The 14749-nt window shown below is 37.8% G+C and overlaps 2 protein-coding genes and 1 long non-coding RNA gene across 16 annotated transcripts in view; 1 reads left to right on the top strand and 2 right to left on the bottom strand.

Moving 5' to 3' along the window:
- Positions 1–2766, top strand: part of slc8a1a (solute carrier family 8 member 1a) — a 59678-nt gene extending 56912 nt beyond the window's left edge. For all 12 annotated transcript variants that reach the window (XM_048172324.1, XM_048172323.1, XM_048172328.1 and 9 more), the window contains one exon: positions 485–2766. In XM_048172324.1, the coding sequence (XP_048028281.1) occupies positions 485–861 (377 nt within the window). In that variant the 3' untranslated portion in view covers positions 862–2766. The remainder of the gene's footprint in view (positions 1–484) is intronic.
- Positions 1–3251, bottom strand: part of LOC125256378 — a 35789-nt gene extending 32538 nt beyond the window's left edge. The window contains exon 1 of the long non-coding RNA XR_007182102.1: positions 3211–3251. This is a non-coding gene — a long non-coding RNA (uncharacterized LOC125256378). The remainder of the gene's footprint in view (positions 1–3210) is intronic.
- Positions 3252–4532: 1281 nt separating this feature from the next.
- On the bottom strand, positions 4533–14300 carry tmem178a (transmembrane protein 178a). 3 transcript variants are annotated; one of them, XM_048173217.1, is made up of 4 exons: positions 13294–14300; positions 9904–10017; positions 7761–7898; positions 4533–5864 (listed from the first exon to the last, which is right to left on the bottom strand). In XM_048173217.1, the coding sequence occupies exons 1-4, from the start codon at positions 13703–13705 to the stop codon at positions 5623–5625; spliced, it is 906 nt and encodes a 301-aa protein (XP_048029174.1). In that variant the 5' UTR covers positions 13706–14300; the 3' UTR covers positions 4533–5622. The 3 variants fall into 3 exon arrangements, with proteins under 3 accessions (XP_048029174.1, XP_048029176.1, XP_048029175.1); XM_048173219.1 differs by having other exon boundaries at positions 13895–14295; XM_048173218.1 differs by lacking the exon at positions 13294–14300 and adding an exon at positions 10087–10834.
- Positions 14301–14749: the final 449 nt, after the last annotated feature.

The raw sequence follows: 14749 nt of genomic DNA, 5'->3' as shown, positions 1-14749 counted from the left end.
ATATATTAAAATATAAAAGTTATTTTAAATTGTATGTTTGAACTGTATTTTTGATCATAAAATTCATCCTTGTTGAGCAGTAGAGACTTATTTCAAAAACAGAAAAGAAAAGTACTTTGAAATAATAATTATTCAATTAAATCATGAATTTTGTAGTAATAAATTATATATAATTTTATATAAAATTATATATAATTCACATTTTTACATTTTTTATTACAATGACAATTTGGAGGGAAATGTGCTTAAATGTCTTGAAAAGATTGTCACAATGCAAATGCTTATTGGTCCTAAAAATAAGCCTCCATTTCATGTACACAAACTCAAATTTCTTATTTTCATATTTGGATTTTCAGGCAAAATATAAACCGAACATGTTCTTTACAGATTTCATAAAGTTCACCCATTTATTGATGCAGCTATTTTTGCAGCTTGACAATATTTATTCCTTTCTGTCTTTCTCTCACCACCTCTTCATAATCAGACACATTCGCTAGTAAGGTGGCAGCCATCCAGGATCAGTACGCTGACGCCTCCATCGGCAATGTGACGGGCAGCAATGCTGTGAACGTCTTTCTGGGCATCGGAGTGGCCTGGTCCATTGCTGCCGTCTATCACCAGGCAAAAGGCCAGTACTTCCGCGTGGACCCCGGCACGCTGGCGTTCTCCGTTACCCTTTTCACCATCTTTGCCTTCATCTGTGTCGCCGTCCTCATGTACCGCCGCAGGCCCGAGATCGGGGGTGAACTGGGTGGTCCGCGGACTCCCAAAATCCTGACCACAACGTTGTTTTTCAGTCTCTGGCTGATGTACATCATCTTATCCTCCATGGAGGCATATTGCATCATCAAGGGTTTCTAAATCAGGCATGGGTTGATGCCGCAGACAGGATGTCATCGTTAAAATCCTCGTAAACAGGACTGAAAGGAGGAAAGGGTTCAAAAGAGGAGTTCAAAGCAGCCATGGAGGATTGCAGATGTTTTATTGTGCGTTGTTGTGTTATCCACTGTATGTTTCGTATGTGTGTGAATACACGTGTGTTTCTGCTGTTGAGATGATTCTAGTCTTCAAAGAAGAAAGGAAGAGGGACTAAAGGGGTGGTCTAAAGCTTTTTAAAAATTTACATTGTTTTTTTTTTTTTGACAAAGCTGTAAAGATTTCAGGAAAAATATAATATTGGAATGTTATTGATTTGGTTGACTGATTAAGCTTTACGGCCCGTTCACACAAAGAATGATAACTATATTAGCTTTCACACCAGCGGACGATATCGTTCTGTTTATTATAAGCACATGCTGCAGTTTTGTTGTCTGCCGCTTTAAATGCTCGAGCTATTTAAAGTAGGCTGAATTCTGATTGGCTGTCAATGTTTTTATCGTTCATCAGTTGGAAAAAATCGTTGCGAAAGTGATTCCAACAATACTGTTTATCTGTGCCATTAACTGTGGACTATAACTATATTTTTATCATTACTTTTACAGTTATCATCCTTGGTGTGAACGGGCCTTTAGCCTTTTGAAATCTGTAATATGACAACAGCAGATTCAATTTAATTCAAATGACATCTAAAATTCCAGTGGCATCAAAAATGTCAAATGGTACAAAAACGAATGACCTTTGAACCTTCAGTGGTCAAGCAATCACTGTCATTTTAAATCTCATTCATATACTTGAAACATTTTGCAGGAGAGGAATGTTCAGTGAGCAGAAATCATAGAGTAAACGAACTCAAAATCTGTGTTTAAAGATGAAGATATCTGCAACGAACACTTTTTGGACCTACAAACGGGTGTTTTAAACAATGAACGATATCAAGAGACCTTTTTTTTTTTTCAGATTTTAAGACATAAACGTGTGGATTTGTGAGTAATTATAAGCTTTTGACTTGACTTTATTTGAGATTTACATAATTCAGTGTGTTCAATGTTTCCAAGTAACCTAAAAAATGATTTAGAGAAAAACACTGTGCCACCTTCCAGCCTCGTTACACGGGACAATGTCTCTCAGCTGAACTCCACAGACTTCATAGGAGACAGTTACTGAGGACAGTCGAAAATATTATTAAATGTATTGCAATATTTTGTGTGTCCGAACTTGTATATTATGTGTTTTTCATGAACTCTGAGACGTTTCCATACGTTTCTAGTGCAGGTATCAGTAGTTTTAGTGCATACAATCAAATCAAATCCTATGTCTGTCTGAGTATTTAGTCAAGAAAATCTGTGAGAAGTTATTTTGACTTTGTACAAAAGCAAATTTAGAAGCTGTTGTTTTTATTCTTTTTAATACTACTATATGAGGAATGCATGTTATATCTCCTGTGTTTGTGTGACTTCTCCCTTTATGAAGAAAAGGCTGTATTTTTGTAATTCACAGTACAACACCACATGTATGATAGAAAGTGAACTGAGACACTGGGAATATGATCTTATTGTAAATAGCGTCCAGTCTTCAAATAGGCAGGCCTAATTCAGGATATATGACTATTTTTACCCATTTGAGGACACAAGCCACTGGTAAAAGCTTTTTTCTTTTTCACTTTTTTTTTTTTTGGTCAGGACATATTACACACAAACACACACGGGTGGCACTATTTATCTACTCCAGCACGAGTCACTCGACTCTCAGCCTCATTTACAGTAGGCCTACATTTCGCAGATATGTTGAAGTAGTTTTCCCTCGCTTGTGCGAGTGCTCAGTACCTGTAAGTTTCATTCTGATTAATGTCATCTGTATGATAATACAATCTTTTTATTTGGAACATTGTTTGTTGTTTCAACAATTTGAGTTTTGTCCTTTTTGTTTTCTGTGGCACACTCGACAAGAATTGTAATGCACAATATGTTACCGCCATGTTGCCCCCTCTTCCCCATCACAACAATACATACGCACACGTTTTCAGACTTTAGACGAGGGTTTGTGAGTATATTGATGATAATATTGCGCCCTCTTGTGGCAAAATCCAGCATATCCATCTTTTTATAATGCAAATTATTCTTTGCTAATGGTTTATTTCACTCATAAACAGCTGCCACACCTTTTGACCGGTCAATTTCCATTACTTTTCCCGTCATTTGTGATTACTGGGATTTTAAATAGCTTAAATAAATAGACAATGACAAGTTTAAACTTCCCTGATATTTCCAGGTCAGTGATACTGTTAAAGGGTTAGTTCACCCAAAAATGAAAATAATGTCATTTATTACTCACCCTCGTGTCGTTCTACACCCGTAAGACCTTCGTTCATCTTCAGAGCACAAATTAAGATATTTTTGATTAAATCCGATGGCTCAGTGAGGCCTGCATAGACAGCAATGGTATTTCTTCTTTCAAGATCCATAAAGGTACTAAAACATATTTAAATCAGTTCATGTGAATACATTGGTTCTACCTTAATATTATAAACCGACGAGAATATTTTTGTGTGCCAAAAAACCAAAATAACGACTTTTTAACAATATCTAGTGATGGGCGATTTCAAAACACTGCTTCTTGAAGCTTCGGAGCTTTACGAATCGATTCAGTGGATCGCAGCGCCAAAGTCATGTGATTTGGCGGTTTGATACGCGATCCGTTTCACTGATTCGGCTCAAAAGATTCATATCGCTCTGAAGAAGTGTTTTGAAATCGGCCATCACTAGATATTGTTAAAAAGTCGTTTTTGGGTTTTTTTGGCGCACAAAAAATATTCTCGTCACTTTATAATATTAAGATAGAACCACTGAACTCACATGAACTGATTTAAATATATTTTTAGTACCTTTATGGATCTTGAGATTTACAGTGGCATTGCAGGCCTCGCTGAGCCATTGGATTTAATCAAAAATATCTTCATTTGTGTTCCGAAGATGAACGAAGGTCTTACGGGTGTAGAACGACACGAGGGTGAGTAATAAATGACATTATTTTCATTTTTGGGTAAACTTACCCTTTAACCCTATTTATAAAAAAAAAAAAAGCTGTAATAAAATAAAATACAAATAGGCTATTAGATGAAAAACATAAGCAAAAATGGAAATATTTCCTTGAAATGAAATACTAAAATGACTAAAAATCTAATAAAAATAACGTTAAATAGAAATATATAATAAAAACGACAAAAACACATACAATTACTAAAAAACTGAAAATCTGAAAATAAACATAATTTCAAAATCATAATAACTATAATAGTAGGCCTAACACTTGTACCTTGTTGTAATGGACCATGGAACTCCATATAAAAGTTAATATGGGGAAAATTGGATGTCAAAATTGATTCTTTTTTTCCTAATATTATTCATAATAAAGCATCAACAAATCAGCTACACTAATCATTTGAGCTTTATTTTTGCTCATTATAAACTGCTTTTCTAGCCACTATGTGAGGTGAAATGAATGCCATTGTTTAATATTTCTGCACAGGTAGCCTACAGTATATTCTCCATGAAAAAGAGAAAGCAGAAAACATGCTGGCTCTGCTTAAAACAAGTCACCATATGCTTGACAAAAAACCCCTAAACTGAAATACTGCCTAAGTTCACACGAAACAGTTTGGTTTCTTCATAGTCCTTTATTTCATCATTATAATATTTTATTTACGATACACTTTCAGAAACACAGTAGAAGTTTTGAGGCAAACAGTACAGTTTCAGGGATATGTTACTGTTTTGGCTCAGTTTGGAAAACAACATCCTGCAGTTAATATAATCCTCGTCGCTTTATATTAGCGTTGCTTCTTGTGGAACGGAAGGATTGGTATTTTCAGCAATGACGTGACATCATGAGGGGCCTTTCATGAGCGAGGCTGGTAGATTGAGATGAGAGAGCATCCACTTTAAGCATGCTGCCATATTATGACTGCACTTCCAGTGACAGCCACGTTCAAGTTCTGAATCTTCAGAGACATTTCATCCAATCACGAAATTGCATATCCACGTCTTAGATCTCAAGACTTCTCATGTCCCTTTGATTTTTCAATCTTTTTGAACAGCCACCAGCTGTTACCCAAAGGTGATATATATGCAATCATGCCTTTATACATTTGTCTGATGTGGTGACATGAAGCGTCCTGTTCATCCCTGATTGAATTCTTTAGCTGTTTTTCATTTGAAATATCAGCTCTGGAGCCAATGGTTAGTGAACTTGTATCCATTTGCACGTGGTTGGGAAATCAAAACATATGCTTTAATCACAATAAAAAAATAATACTGACCATGATCAGAGCAATCATTTGAATTTCAGATGGTTTGCATAAAAAATTGTGGCTCAGATCCTAAGTGTCACCTGATCCGGAGAATGATTGCATCACAACAACCCCAAAACATACACATATCCATCAAAGGTTCAAATCAAAGGTTTTGTTCATTATATTCACACATACTGTATATTTGTGTGTATTTTCTTTTTTATGTGTGTGATTTGTAAGCAAATGTGTGTAGAAGACACACAGGAAATGCAACAGTCTTTGTCTTTCATTCTGTATAACATCAACACATCTCAAAAGAGCCCCACAAAGGTATCAGAAATCTACAAGACATTCCAAATTGCTCCATACACCATGAAGTCCCACTTGAATCCGTTTTACTAAAGCGCCAAGTGCTGATTAATGTTTTGCTGAGTCCTCCAGGCCACAGGGGGCGCTCATACAGATGACTCCCTTGCCGTTTTGGAGCGAAGCGCCTTTGTGCGGCTCAAGAAGGGATAAGTTGTGCAGATACAACCTGACGCCACTGTTAGGCCCAGACTGACCCATGCACAGAAGATGGACCATCCGTAACCGTGGTCTACATCACCGGGCAGACCGTAGATGAAAGGAGGGTTCCTGGATAGGTCGTATGAGACACTGGCTGCGTAGGTGCACAGTGAGATTGTGCAAAAGATTCCTGTGGGAAAGAAGAAGCTTTGAGGTTACTGATCCAACACATAAGAAAAAAAAAAAAGAAAAAGAGTGCATCTGATCAACACTATATACCATGAGGCCACAGGAGAGAAGTTGTGAATGGCAGTGAAGCGATGCAATTGACGCTCTAGGTCACATGACAATGTATTATGTCCAGATTTCATTCATTCTACACACATTCATACTATATAGAATGTGTTCGAAATTGATTGTTGCTTTGTCCGACAAGCCATGGCGCCACACAGATTGAAAAATACATCGCGGAGCAAAGAGGACACTGACCACACGTCGACAAACAAGACAGAGCAGGTTACATATGATATTAAACAAAGTCCCAGCTTTCAAACTGTGTAATTTTTTAAAGAAATTCGAACAATAAAAACTGTTTTGTGGCTCTTTAATGTGTCGTGACAGATTGCTGTAGCTCCTCAGCTCAAGCGGCTCGTGAAATGATCATCTCTTCCTAGTTAATTTATAGCATCAAATAAAAATGAATGAACATGAGAAGGAATGTTGTTTCAAACGCGGAAAGACATCAGTACACACCTTTTTTCAAGTTCAAGTCCACCGAGGTTAATCTTCTAACTCCTGACTGCTTCGTCGGACAAAATGGCAGATTCAGCGTTATGATTGGTTAGATCGCTTGTCAATCAATCTCCCAGCGAAAGGTCAATTGCATACTTTCAATTGCATGGAAAAAATGTAACTGGCGCTGCATTCGTTCCGTAAGTAGAATAGGGAAGGCGTAGGACATACAGCGTAAGCTTTTTGAAGAATACGGAAATGCGGTTTTGGCGGAAGCACTTACAAAGTTTATTTTATTTATTTTATTTTAAATTTTATTTGAAACTGGACTAATCCTTTAAGGATTTCGAAGGGTACAACTGATGGACACTTCGGACCCCATGACCCTTTGCACAGTGAAGTTGTTTGTCGTCACAGAATGGGTACAGGAGGCTCGGAGTTCGATTTTACCTATAATCTATGTATAGTATTTTTCTATACTACTGTAATATTTATACGAGTTAGATTTGGTACATTATTATGTCAAAACGACATTCATGTACTTCAACAAAAATACTTTAAACACGTAATACTTTAAATACGTTAAACAAAAGGCGCAGCTTGCACAATGTACTCCTCCTTGATTGTCTCATTAAGATGACGCTAAAGTGCGTTCCAAAAAAAGAGGGTTTTTTTGACCCCTACACCCTTCATCACTTTGAAGCTCTCACTCCGGAGGGTAAACCCTTTGAAGGGATTAGGGCATAGGGATGAGCCCTTCCGAATGGAACGCAGGGTCAGACGTAATACATCCACCATGTTGTTACTGCATTCCAGCGTCAGTTGCGTAATTCATAGATCCTATTCTGTGGTCTCATGGGATAATAAAGTGTTCATCGAATGTGTCACAAAGTAATTACATATTCAAAAGAAGACCATATTCCTGTTTTGGACGCAACCAGACCCTTGTTTCATTTCTGAATGAATCCATGTTTTTGAACGAATCATTTGAAAGAATGATTTGAAAGAATGATTCAATTACAAATTAATTTGCTGCCACCTACTGGTGCAATGATGTAACCTGCAGAAAGAATCACTGAAAAATCCCCACTACTAATAAATATATATATATATATATATATATATATATATATATATATATATATAATTATATTTCTCATCATGTTCACATATATATAAGACAGAAGGAGATAAATAGACAAGACGTGGGAGAATGAACAAGGTAGACAACAACTTGGAAAGGAAAGAGAACCACCTACGAGAAAGCGTGCGACTGGGCGAAACGAGTAACAAGTAGCCAAGAAAAAAAGAGGAGAAAGTTAGATAATAAGGCCAAATAAGCAGAATTATGTACCTGCCATAAGGAACAGGAGTCCAGACACATGCTGGGTGAGGCTTTCCTCCCAGAAAAATCCCACGGCGGCCACAATGCTTCCACACAGCATTACGGCAGCAGCCATGCCCAAGAACCCCGCCGTGATGCGCCGCAGATCTGAACACCACAGAAAAACACACTGTTTCCATGACTACCACCCACTTATCCAACAACTCACACTATATAGCTATGGGTAACACCTTATCTTTAGGAACTTTCACTGAGCTGTGTGGGCTCAATAATCGCTTCTGATTCTATGCAAAGTTTTGGAGCTGCTGATTGCAGTTATTGATTCAGTAAGTTTAATTTGGAGGTATATCACATTATAGAATCTGATTGAGACACATGCATGGAGGAAGAAAAGCTTAATTAGGAGGCATTTTAACGAGGGCTGTAATTAAGGCTTGTAGACTCCCTCGAGACTTGCTAAGTTACAACATCATAAGAGCTAATAAGATTCCTTCCAACAGAAAATGACATTTGACCAAGTTTGTGTACCGTGGGGCACATAATCATATCATGGAGATGCAAGAAAAGGTTGTGATTACATATTCATGACAGCACATGCAATAACCGCATTAGAACAAAACACATCAGCTGTATTCTTATTACAGAATGGACAATAGAACCCAATGGCTGTCTATCTTAGAATTTAAACCGGAAATTGGATTTTTTAGCCAGTAGCCTTTAGTTAAAGTCACATTGTGAACCCTTAATTGCAATTCCTAATTGTTAGCATTCTAGAGAGCATTTGATGGTTGAATTGTTGATATTTTTGAGCAGTTTTTCCAGAAGAGAAACACTTGTACATTTAAATTAATACACTTTTGAAAGCCATTGTTTTATGTTTCTCTTCAGCTTTTTATATCTAACTATGGAAGCTTGTTTCCGCCACGGAATTAAAAAATATATATATATATATAATTGCAACTTTTTTATCTCGCAATTCTGACTTTTTTTCCCAGAATTTCTTTATATAAAGTCGCAATTGCGAGTTATGAAGTCAGAATTGTGAGATATAAAGTCACAATTGCGAGATATAAACTCCATATGAACTATATAAATTGAGTTCAATTCAATTCGAGTTTATATCTCACAATTATGACTCATATATTCTCAGAACTATGAGATATAAACTCGCAATTGTGAGTTATGAAGTCCAATTCTGAGGGAAAAAAAGTTTTTTTTTTCAGAATTGCATGAAAGTATAATGTAATCATTTAAGACATTTGCGAATACAAAACCAGCCACAAAAAGGGTGAATTTTTTTAAATTGAGATTTATTCATCATTTGAAAGCTGAATAAATAAGATTTCCATTCATGTATGGTTTGTTAGGATAGGACAAGATGATACAACTATTTAAAAATCTAGAATCTGAGGGTGAAAAAAGAAAATCGTCTTTAAAGTTGTCCAAATGAAGTCCTTAGCAATGCATATCCACTCACAAAAATAGATTTTTGATATATTTACGATAGGAAATTTACAAAATATCTTTACTTAATATCCTAATGATTTTTGGCATATAAATCAATAATTTTGACCCATACAACGTATTATTGGCTATTGCTACAAATACACCCATGCAACTTATGACTGGTTTTGTGGTCCAGGGTCACAGGGTCTCCTTATATAGAACCTTTTTGGCATATACAGAACCCCCATTGAACCTTTTTTTCTAAGAGTGTACGAAGCACATATTTCAGATAATGTTAACACAAGTATTTATAATATTTTTATTTTTCACTCCATAAATATCAATCATTGAAAATTAAATGCATTGATTATATTGAGTTAATAATCCGTTATATTTGCTAATACCAAATAACATGTTCATTTCCTATCCAAAATACAATTTTTGATCTATTTTTACTTGTCCTTCTGTGTATTGTCAATAAGCAGGATACAAAAAAATGAACTGAATTTAGTAGAAAAATCACAATCAAAACATTGTCAGAGCAAATATTTACACAGCAGGCGTCGTTCCTGTTGGTCTTCAGTATTTTTACACTGCACAGTTTTCACTATGCAAAGCACACTTAACTTCAGCTTGCATGCACTGCTTAATATTCAACGCATATTAAGAGCTGCACAAGGCAGTGTGGAAGCTTTGGGCGACTTACGTAAGAGGTGCCACTCGTCCTGCTGTATGGTCCTTGTCAGGTTGAGGGGGATGTTCCTGAGTCTGATGGGTTGGGAGAAATGGTACTTGACAGATGTGCATCGCTCCGCAATACCTGCACAGGGATCACACACTCGTTTAGGACAAATTCTGCCCTTCAAATGCAGCTTTGTAAAGGTCTTACCGATGAAATCCCTCTCAAATCTTCTGGCATAAAAACACCTTCTTGCTTCATCTTAAAATCCTCGCAGTGTTGTTTTTTTGTTATAATGCATTTCTGTTTGCACTAATCTCTGCTACTTCATTTGTTTTGTTTGTCTTTCCCTGGACGTTCCAGCACTGAGCCAAGAACAAGTATAGAGCCAAGCACTGCTGAAACACCCGCCTCCCCGACAGAGTGACCTTCTGTCATTATTTCCGCCTGGGTTCACACCATACCACACAGATTTGGCAGGCGTTGTGAGACGATTCTAAGAGCTGAGTAGACACTGCAGTAATCATGCAGCAAGCCTGAGATGTATAGTTAAGTAAAAAGACACTGTCTACGGTCAGCTATGACACTTCATTGACTCTGAAAAATGAATTCAGTGTGGCTTGTTCCTATCAGTTTCTTAAAAATGTGTGGGTGAAATTGCAATGTGCCTTTTCTGAATTGACTACATTTACTCCAGTGAGAAACCTCGAAAAAAGGCTAGATGTGCACTTCTGTTTTCAATGATAATGAATTCAACTCTGTACGTTTTCTCACAGTGATATTAAGTTGCAGCCATGTACTTAATGAATACTAAAACTAGTATTTGAAGACTACACGAAGTGCAATCTGAAATTTTCTTCTAAAATGAGCTTTTTTATCAAGCTTGTATGTTTATGTTCAGTTATTTCACTTTAATGGCAATGAAAAGGTCCTATTAATTGCCATTAAAGTGAAAGTGAAGTGAATAACATCTCTTCATCACAGCACCTGTTAGTGGGTGGGATATATTAGGCAGCAAGTGAACATTTTGTCCTCAAAGTTTCTGTGTTAGAAGCAGGAAAAATGGGCAAGCGTAAGGATTTGAGCGAGTTTGACGAGGGCCAAATTGTGATGGCTAGACGACTGGGTCAGAGCATCTCCAAAACTGCAGCTCTTGTGGGGTGTTCCCGGTCTGCAGTGGTCAGTATCTATCAAAAGTGGTCCAAGGAAGGAACAGTGGTGAACCGGCGACAGGGTCATGGGCGGCCAAGGCTCATTGATGCACGTGGGGAGCGAAGGCTGGCCCGTGTTGTCCGATCCAACAGACGAGCTACTGTAGCTCAGATTGCTCAAGAAGTTAATGCTGGTTCTGATAGAAAGGTTTCAGAATACACAGTTTGTTGCGTATGGGGGCTGCATAGCCACAGACCAGTCAGGGTGCCCATGCTGGCCTGGTCTGATGAATGATTTCTTTTACATCACATGGATGGCCGGGTGCGTGTGTGTTGCTTACCTGGGGGACACATGGCACCAGGATGCACTATGGGAAGAAGGCAAGCCAACGGAGGTAGTGTGATGCTCTGGGCAATGTTCTTCTGGGAAACCTTGGGTCCTGCCATCCATGTGGATGATACTTTGACACGTACCACCAAAAGGGGGGCCAACATAATATTAGGAAGGTGGTCATAATGTTATGTCTGATCGGTGTGTATATATATATATATATATATTTAATATTACATATAGATATATACCTATTAATATTTAAAAAATGGTGCTAGAGACAAGGTCTTGGGATCAATTTGTATGAATGCAATGCAACTTGCTTTGAATAAACGTTTCTGCCAATTGCATAAATGTAAAGTCTATACACATTTTGACTTGTTGATGTGTAAATATGAGAGTCGTAATTATATAGTATGCCATGGAATGGAATATAAGTTGTTTAATAATATAGTGTACTCCTACTGATACATATATCACTAGCAAGCATCAAGTCACAAATGATGAACAAAAATGAAAAGAATTTTGATCTTCCGGTTGTCATGGCATACTCAACCTGAGCTAATTCCATTGTGATCTGATGAGAAGTTCTTTAGAGTGCCTCGTCTTTGATGGGCTGATTCGGGGACTCATGGTAATAGGCTGTGTCACAAATCAATGCCCTGGGTGCTGAAGGTCAAGTGATCTGTGTGACTTTGAGCTTGATTTAAATGCAAGGTGGCACACGGCTTCCGCTTTTAATCTTGACATGATCAGATCTCTGTAATCTGTATTGACTATGAATCATCACTCATTTCCTGTGCTTTTTTTCACCTTGAGACTTTCATCTCTTTCAAAGGAAACTTTTGGGAAACAGCTAGCTTGGTTGGCAATTTCATAAAGTTTTGTTCTGTTGAGCTCAATCATGCATGAAATTGATTTGCAGAAAGTGCCTTTGCAGTAAAATAAACAGGTCAAGAGAGACAAAAATGTCAGGCACTAGTGTCAGCAAAAAGTCCATTAAGCTTAAGTTCGGATAAGTGTCAGAACAAAAAGGATTAAATCGATATTTCTTCCGGGAAACGAGTATGCATAAGCTAAATATTCATCCATACTCACCTATGTTTTTGACGCAACACACCATGCATACCATCATCATCATCACTCACAATTACAAAGCCTGCACACTTATCACACAGCCAGAACTAACGATGGAAATGCTAAAGAATCGATCGATTAACGATTCATTAAAAAAAAAAAAAAAAAAAAAAAAAAATATATATATATATATATATATATATATATATATATATATATATACATATATATATATATATATTTCTTTATTTATTTATTTAACTAAACAATCAAAAATATTAATTTATTCATTGTCACCACAAGATTCAATGTAGGCTACATCTTTAAATGCACAACCAGTCAGAAGCTGACTGCACTGACGTGTCACGATCCTTGAGTAACAATATGGTGTTAAAAGCTCTACGATTGATTAATAGCTACTCTTTTGATTCACTGAAACGAACCAGCTCATTAGAATCATTTGTTCGGTAATCTGACTGCTGTGGTCGCGCTGTCTGTTTCATACTCTGAAAAGAGACGACTCATTAGAATCATTTTTTTCGAGAATCGAACTACACCAGTGTCGCTGTGTGTTTTGAGTAAACTAAAAAGAGCCGACTCATAAGAGTCATGTGTTCGGGAATCGGATAACACTAGTCGCGCGTGTTTGTTCGCGTATAGATTCAATGCAGAAAACACTGTCAGGTTACACTGTCAGGTTCTTAAAGAAAGGATACACGTTTGAGAAGCCTAACAGAACTGAACTTTATGAACATCCTTCGGTTCTGGTAGGATAGCCTACTAAAAAGAGAATCTACCAGAACTAAGCAAACATTGGATTTTTTCTGCGTTATAATGAACTTTCCACCCAGGTCTTACCCTTCGAAATGAGGTTGTCAATATCCCTGTCCATTCCCTGGAAGTAGCATTTCCTCCAAAGTCCGGAGTAAGTGGAGAAGAGCGGGCGTCCGCACTCCGTCTCCAAAATGCCCATGCCCAAAATCGCCCTCCAGTTCTCCAACAGTTCCTCCTCTCGACTCCCTACATGAATGGGCTTCATGAGAGCCAGGTTGCGCTTCGCATTCCCACTGTCCACCAAAGGCAGGTGATATATGGGCATCTCCCTGTTCTTCTGGTCGTTGGACTCCGAGCCGTACTGGTCGCAGTTCTCCTTGTGTCTCCTGGTGTCGGTTTCGTACCAGTGGTCGGTAAAGATCGCCGTGACCAGCAGCATGAGCGCGAGCAGGCTCATGGACAAGCTGATCGCCGTTACAAGAGCCCGTTTCTCCATGTCTCCAACATCCGCGCAACTCACTCAGTCATCTCTCACATGAAGCGTACTTTCCTCGCCTTTTCCCGGGACAATGCACCGCTTTGAGCTGCGATCTGTCATTACAGGTGAATGAGCGGAGTGTGTCTGCGCGTGCGGTACTGTGGGCATCTGTATGGGGATGCGCGATGGCCGTGCGTGTGTGTTTACCTGCACTCCGCTCGGCGTTTGTGCATCTTCCTTTATCCGCAGTAGTCGCTAGTCTTACTTTCCTTTTTCCTGATAACGATGATGCATCCTCGTAGAACAAGATTTCACCGTGCAACTGAACGCGCGTGTGGGAATGTCAAGGTTGTCGCGCGCCGACTGTGCCAACAATAGCTATGGGTGTGTCAAGGAGACAGGCGAGGCGGTTTCCTGCGAGCGCGCGACTGAACTGTTATGATGGTGATGATGATGGTGATGATGAGTGCAGTTTGACCAGGCAAACATCAGTGCAGCAGAAGACTATTATTCAAAGGGGAAAAACAACTCAAGAACTTGATTAGACTGCAAAATATTCTGAAGAAATGTTTTCCAGTGGTCTAGTAACAAATACAATGTTTATTATGATATAATGATAAATATTTTAATGCAATACTTGCGTCCATGTATTTTAACATTTTTAGCCAACCATCTTCCACAAGAAGTTTGATTTATTTACTTTTTTTTACATTATTTATATATTTTATACATTGAATGAAAAATACTTCCCTTGTACCTCGAATACATGTGAGTGTACACAATATTTTAAGAGGTTTTTATTTAGTTGCTTCATTATTTCATAACAAGGTCAAGCTCTTAAAAATAAAACTTCCAAAAGGGTTGGTTGGAGTTACAATGATGCCACACAACATTTTTTCTTTTGTCAAATCAACATAATTAGTGTGGTCCAGATAACATATTTGGAGTTAAGATGCTTATTGACACTAGATGCTATTTACACTAAGTGAAAATAGCAATATATTCTATTACGCTAAGTGACAATAGCAGCATTCTTAGCAATATGCTATTTACACTATAGGT

Source organism: Megalobrama amblycephala, linkage group LG21 (assembly GCF_018812025.1).
Source record: "Megalobrama amblycephala isolate DHTTF-2021 linkage group LG21, ASM1881202v1, whole genome shotgun sequence".
Classification (NCBI taxonomy): domain Eukaryota; kingdom Metazoa; phylum Chordata; class Actinopteri; order Cypriniformes; family Xenocyprididae; genus Megalobrama; species Megalobrama amblycephala.
This window is presented reverse-complemented; position numbering and strand designations above follow the sequence as displayed.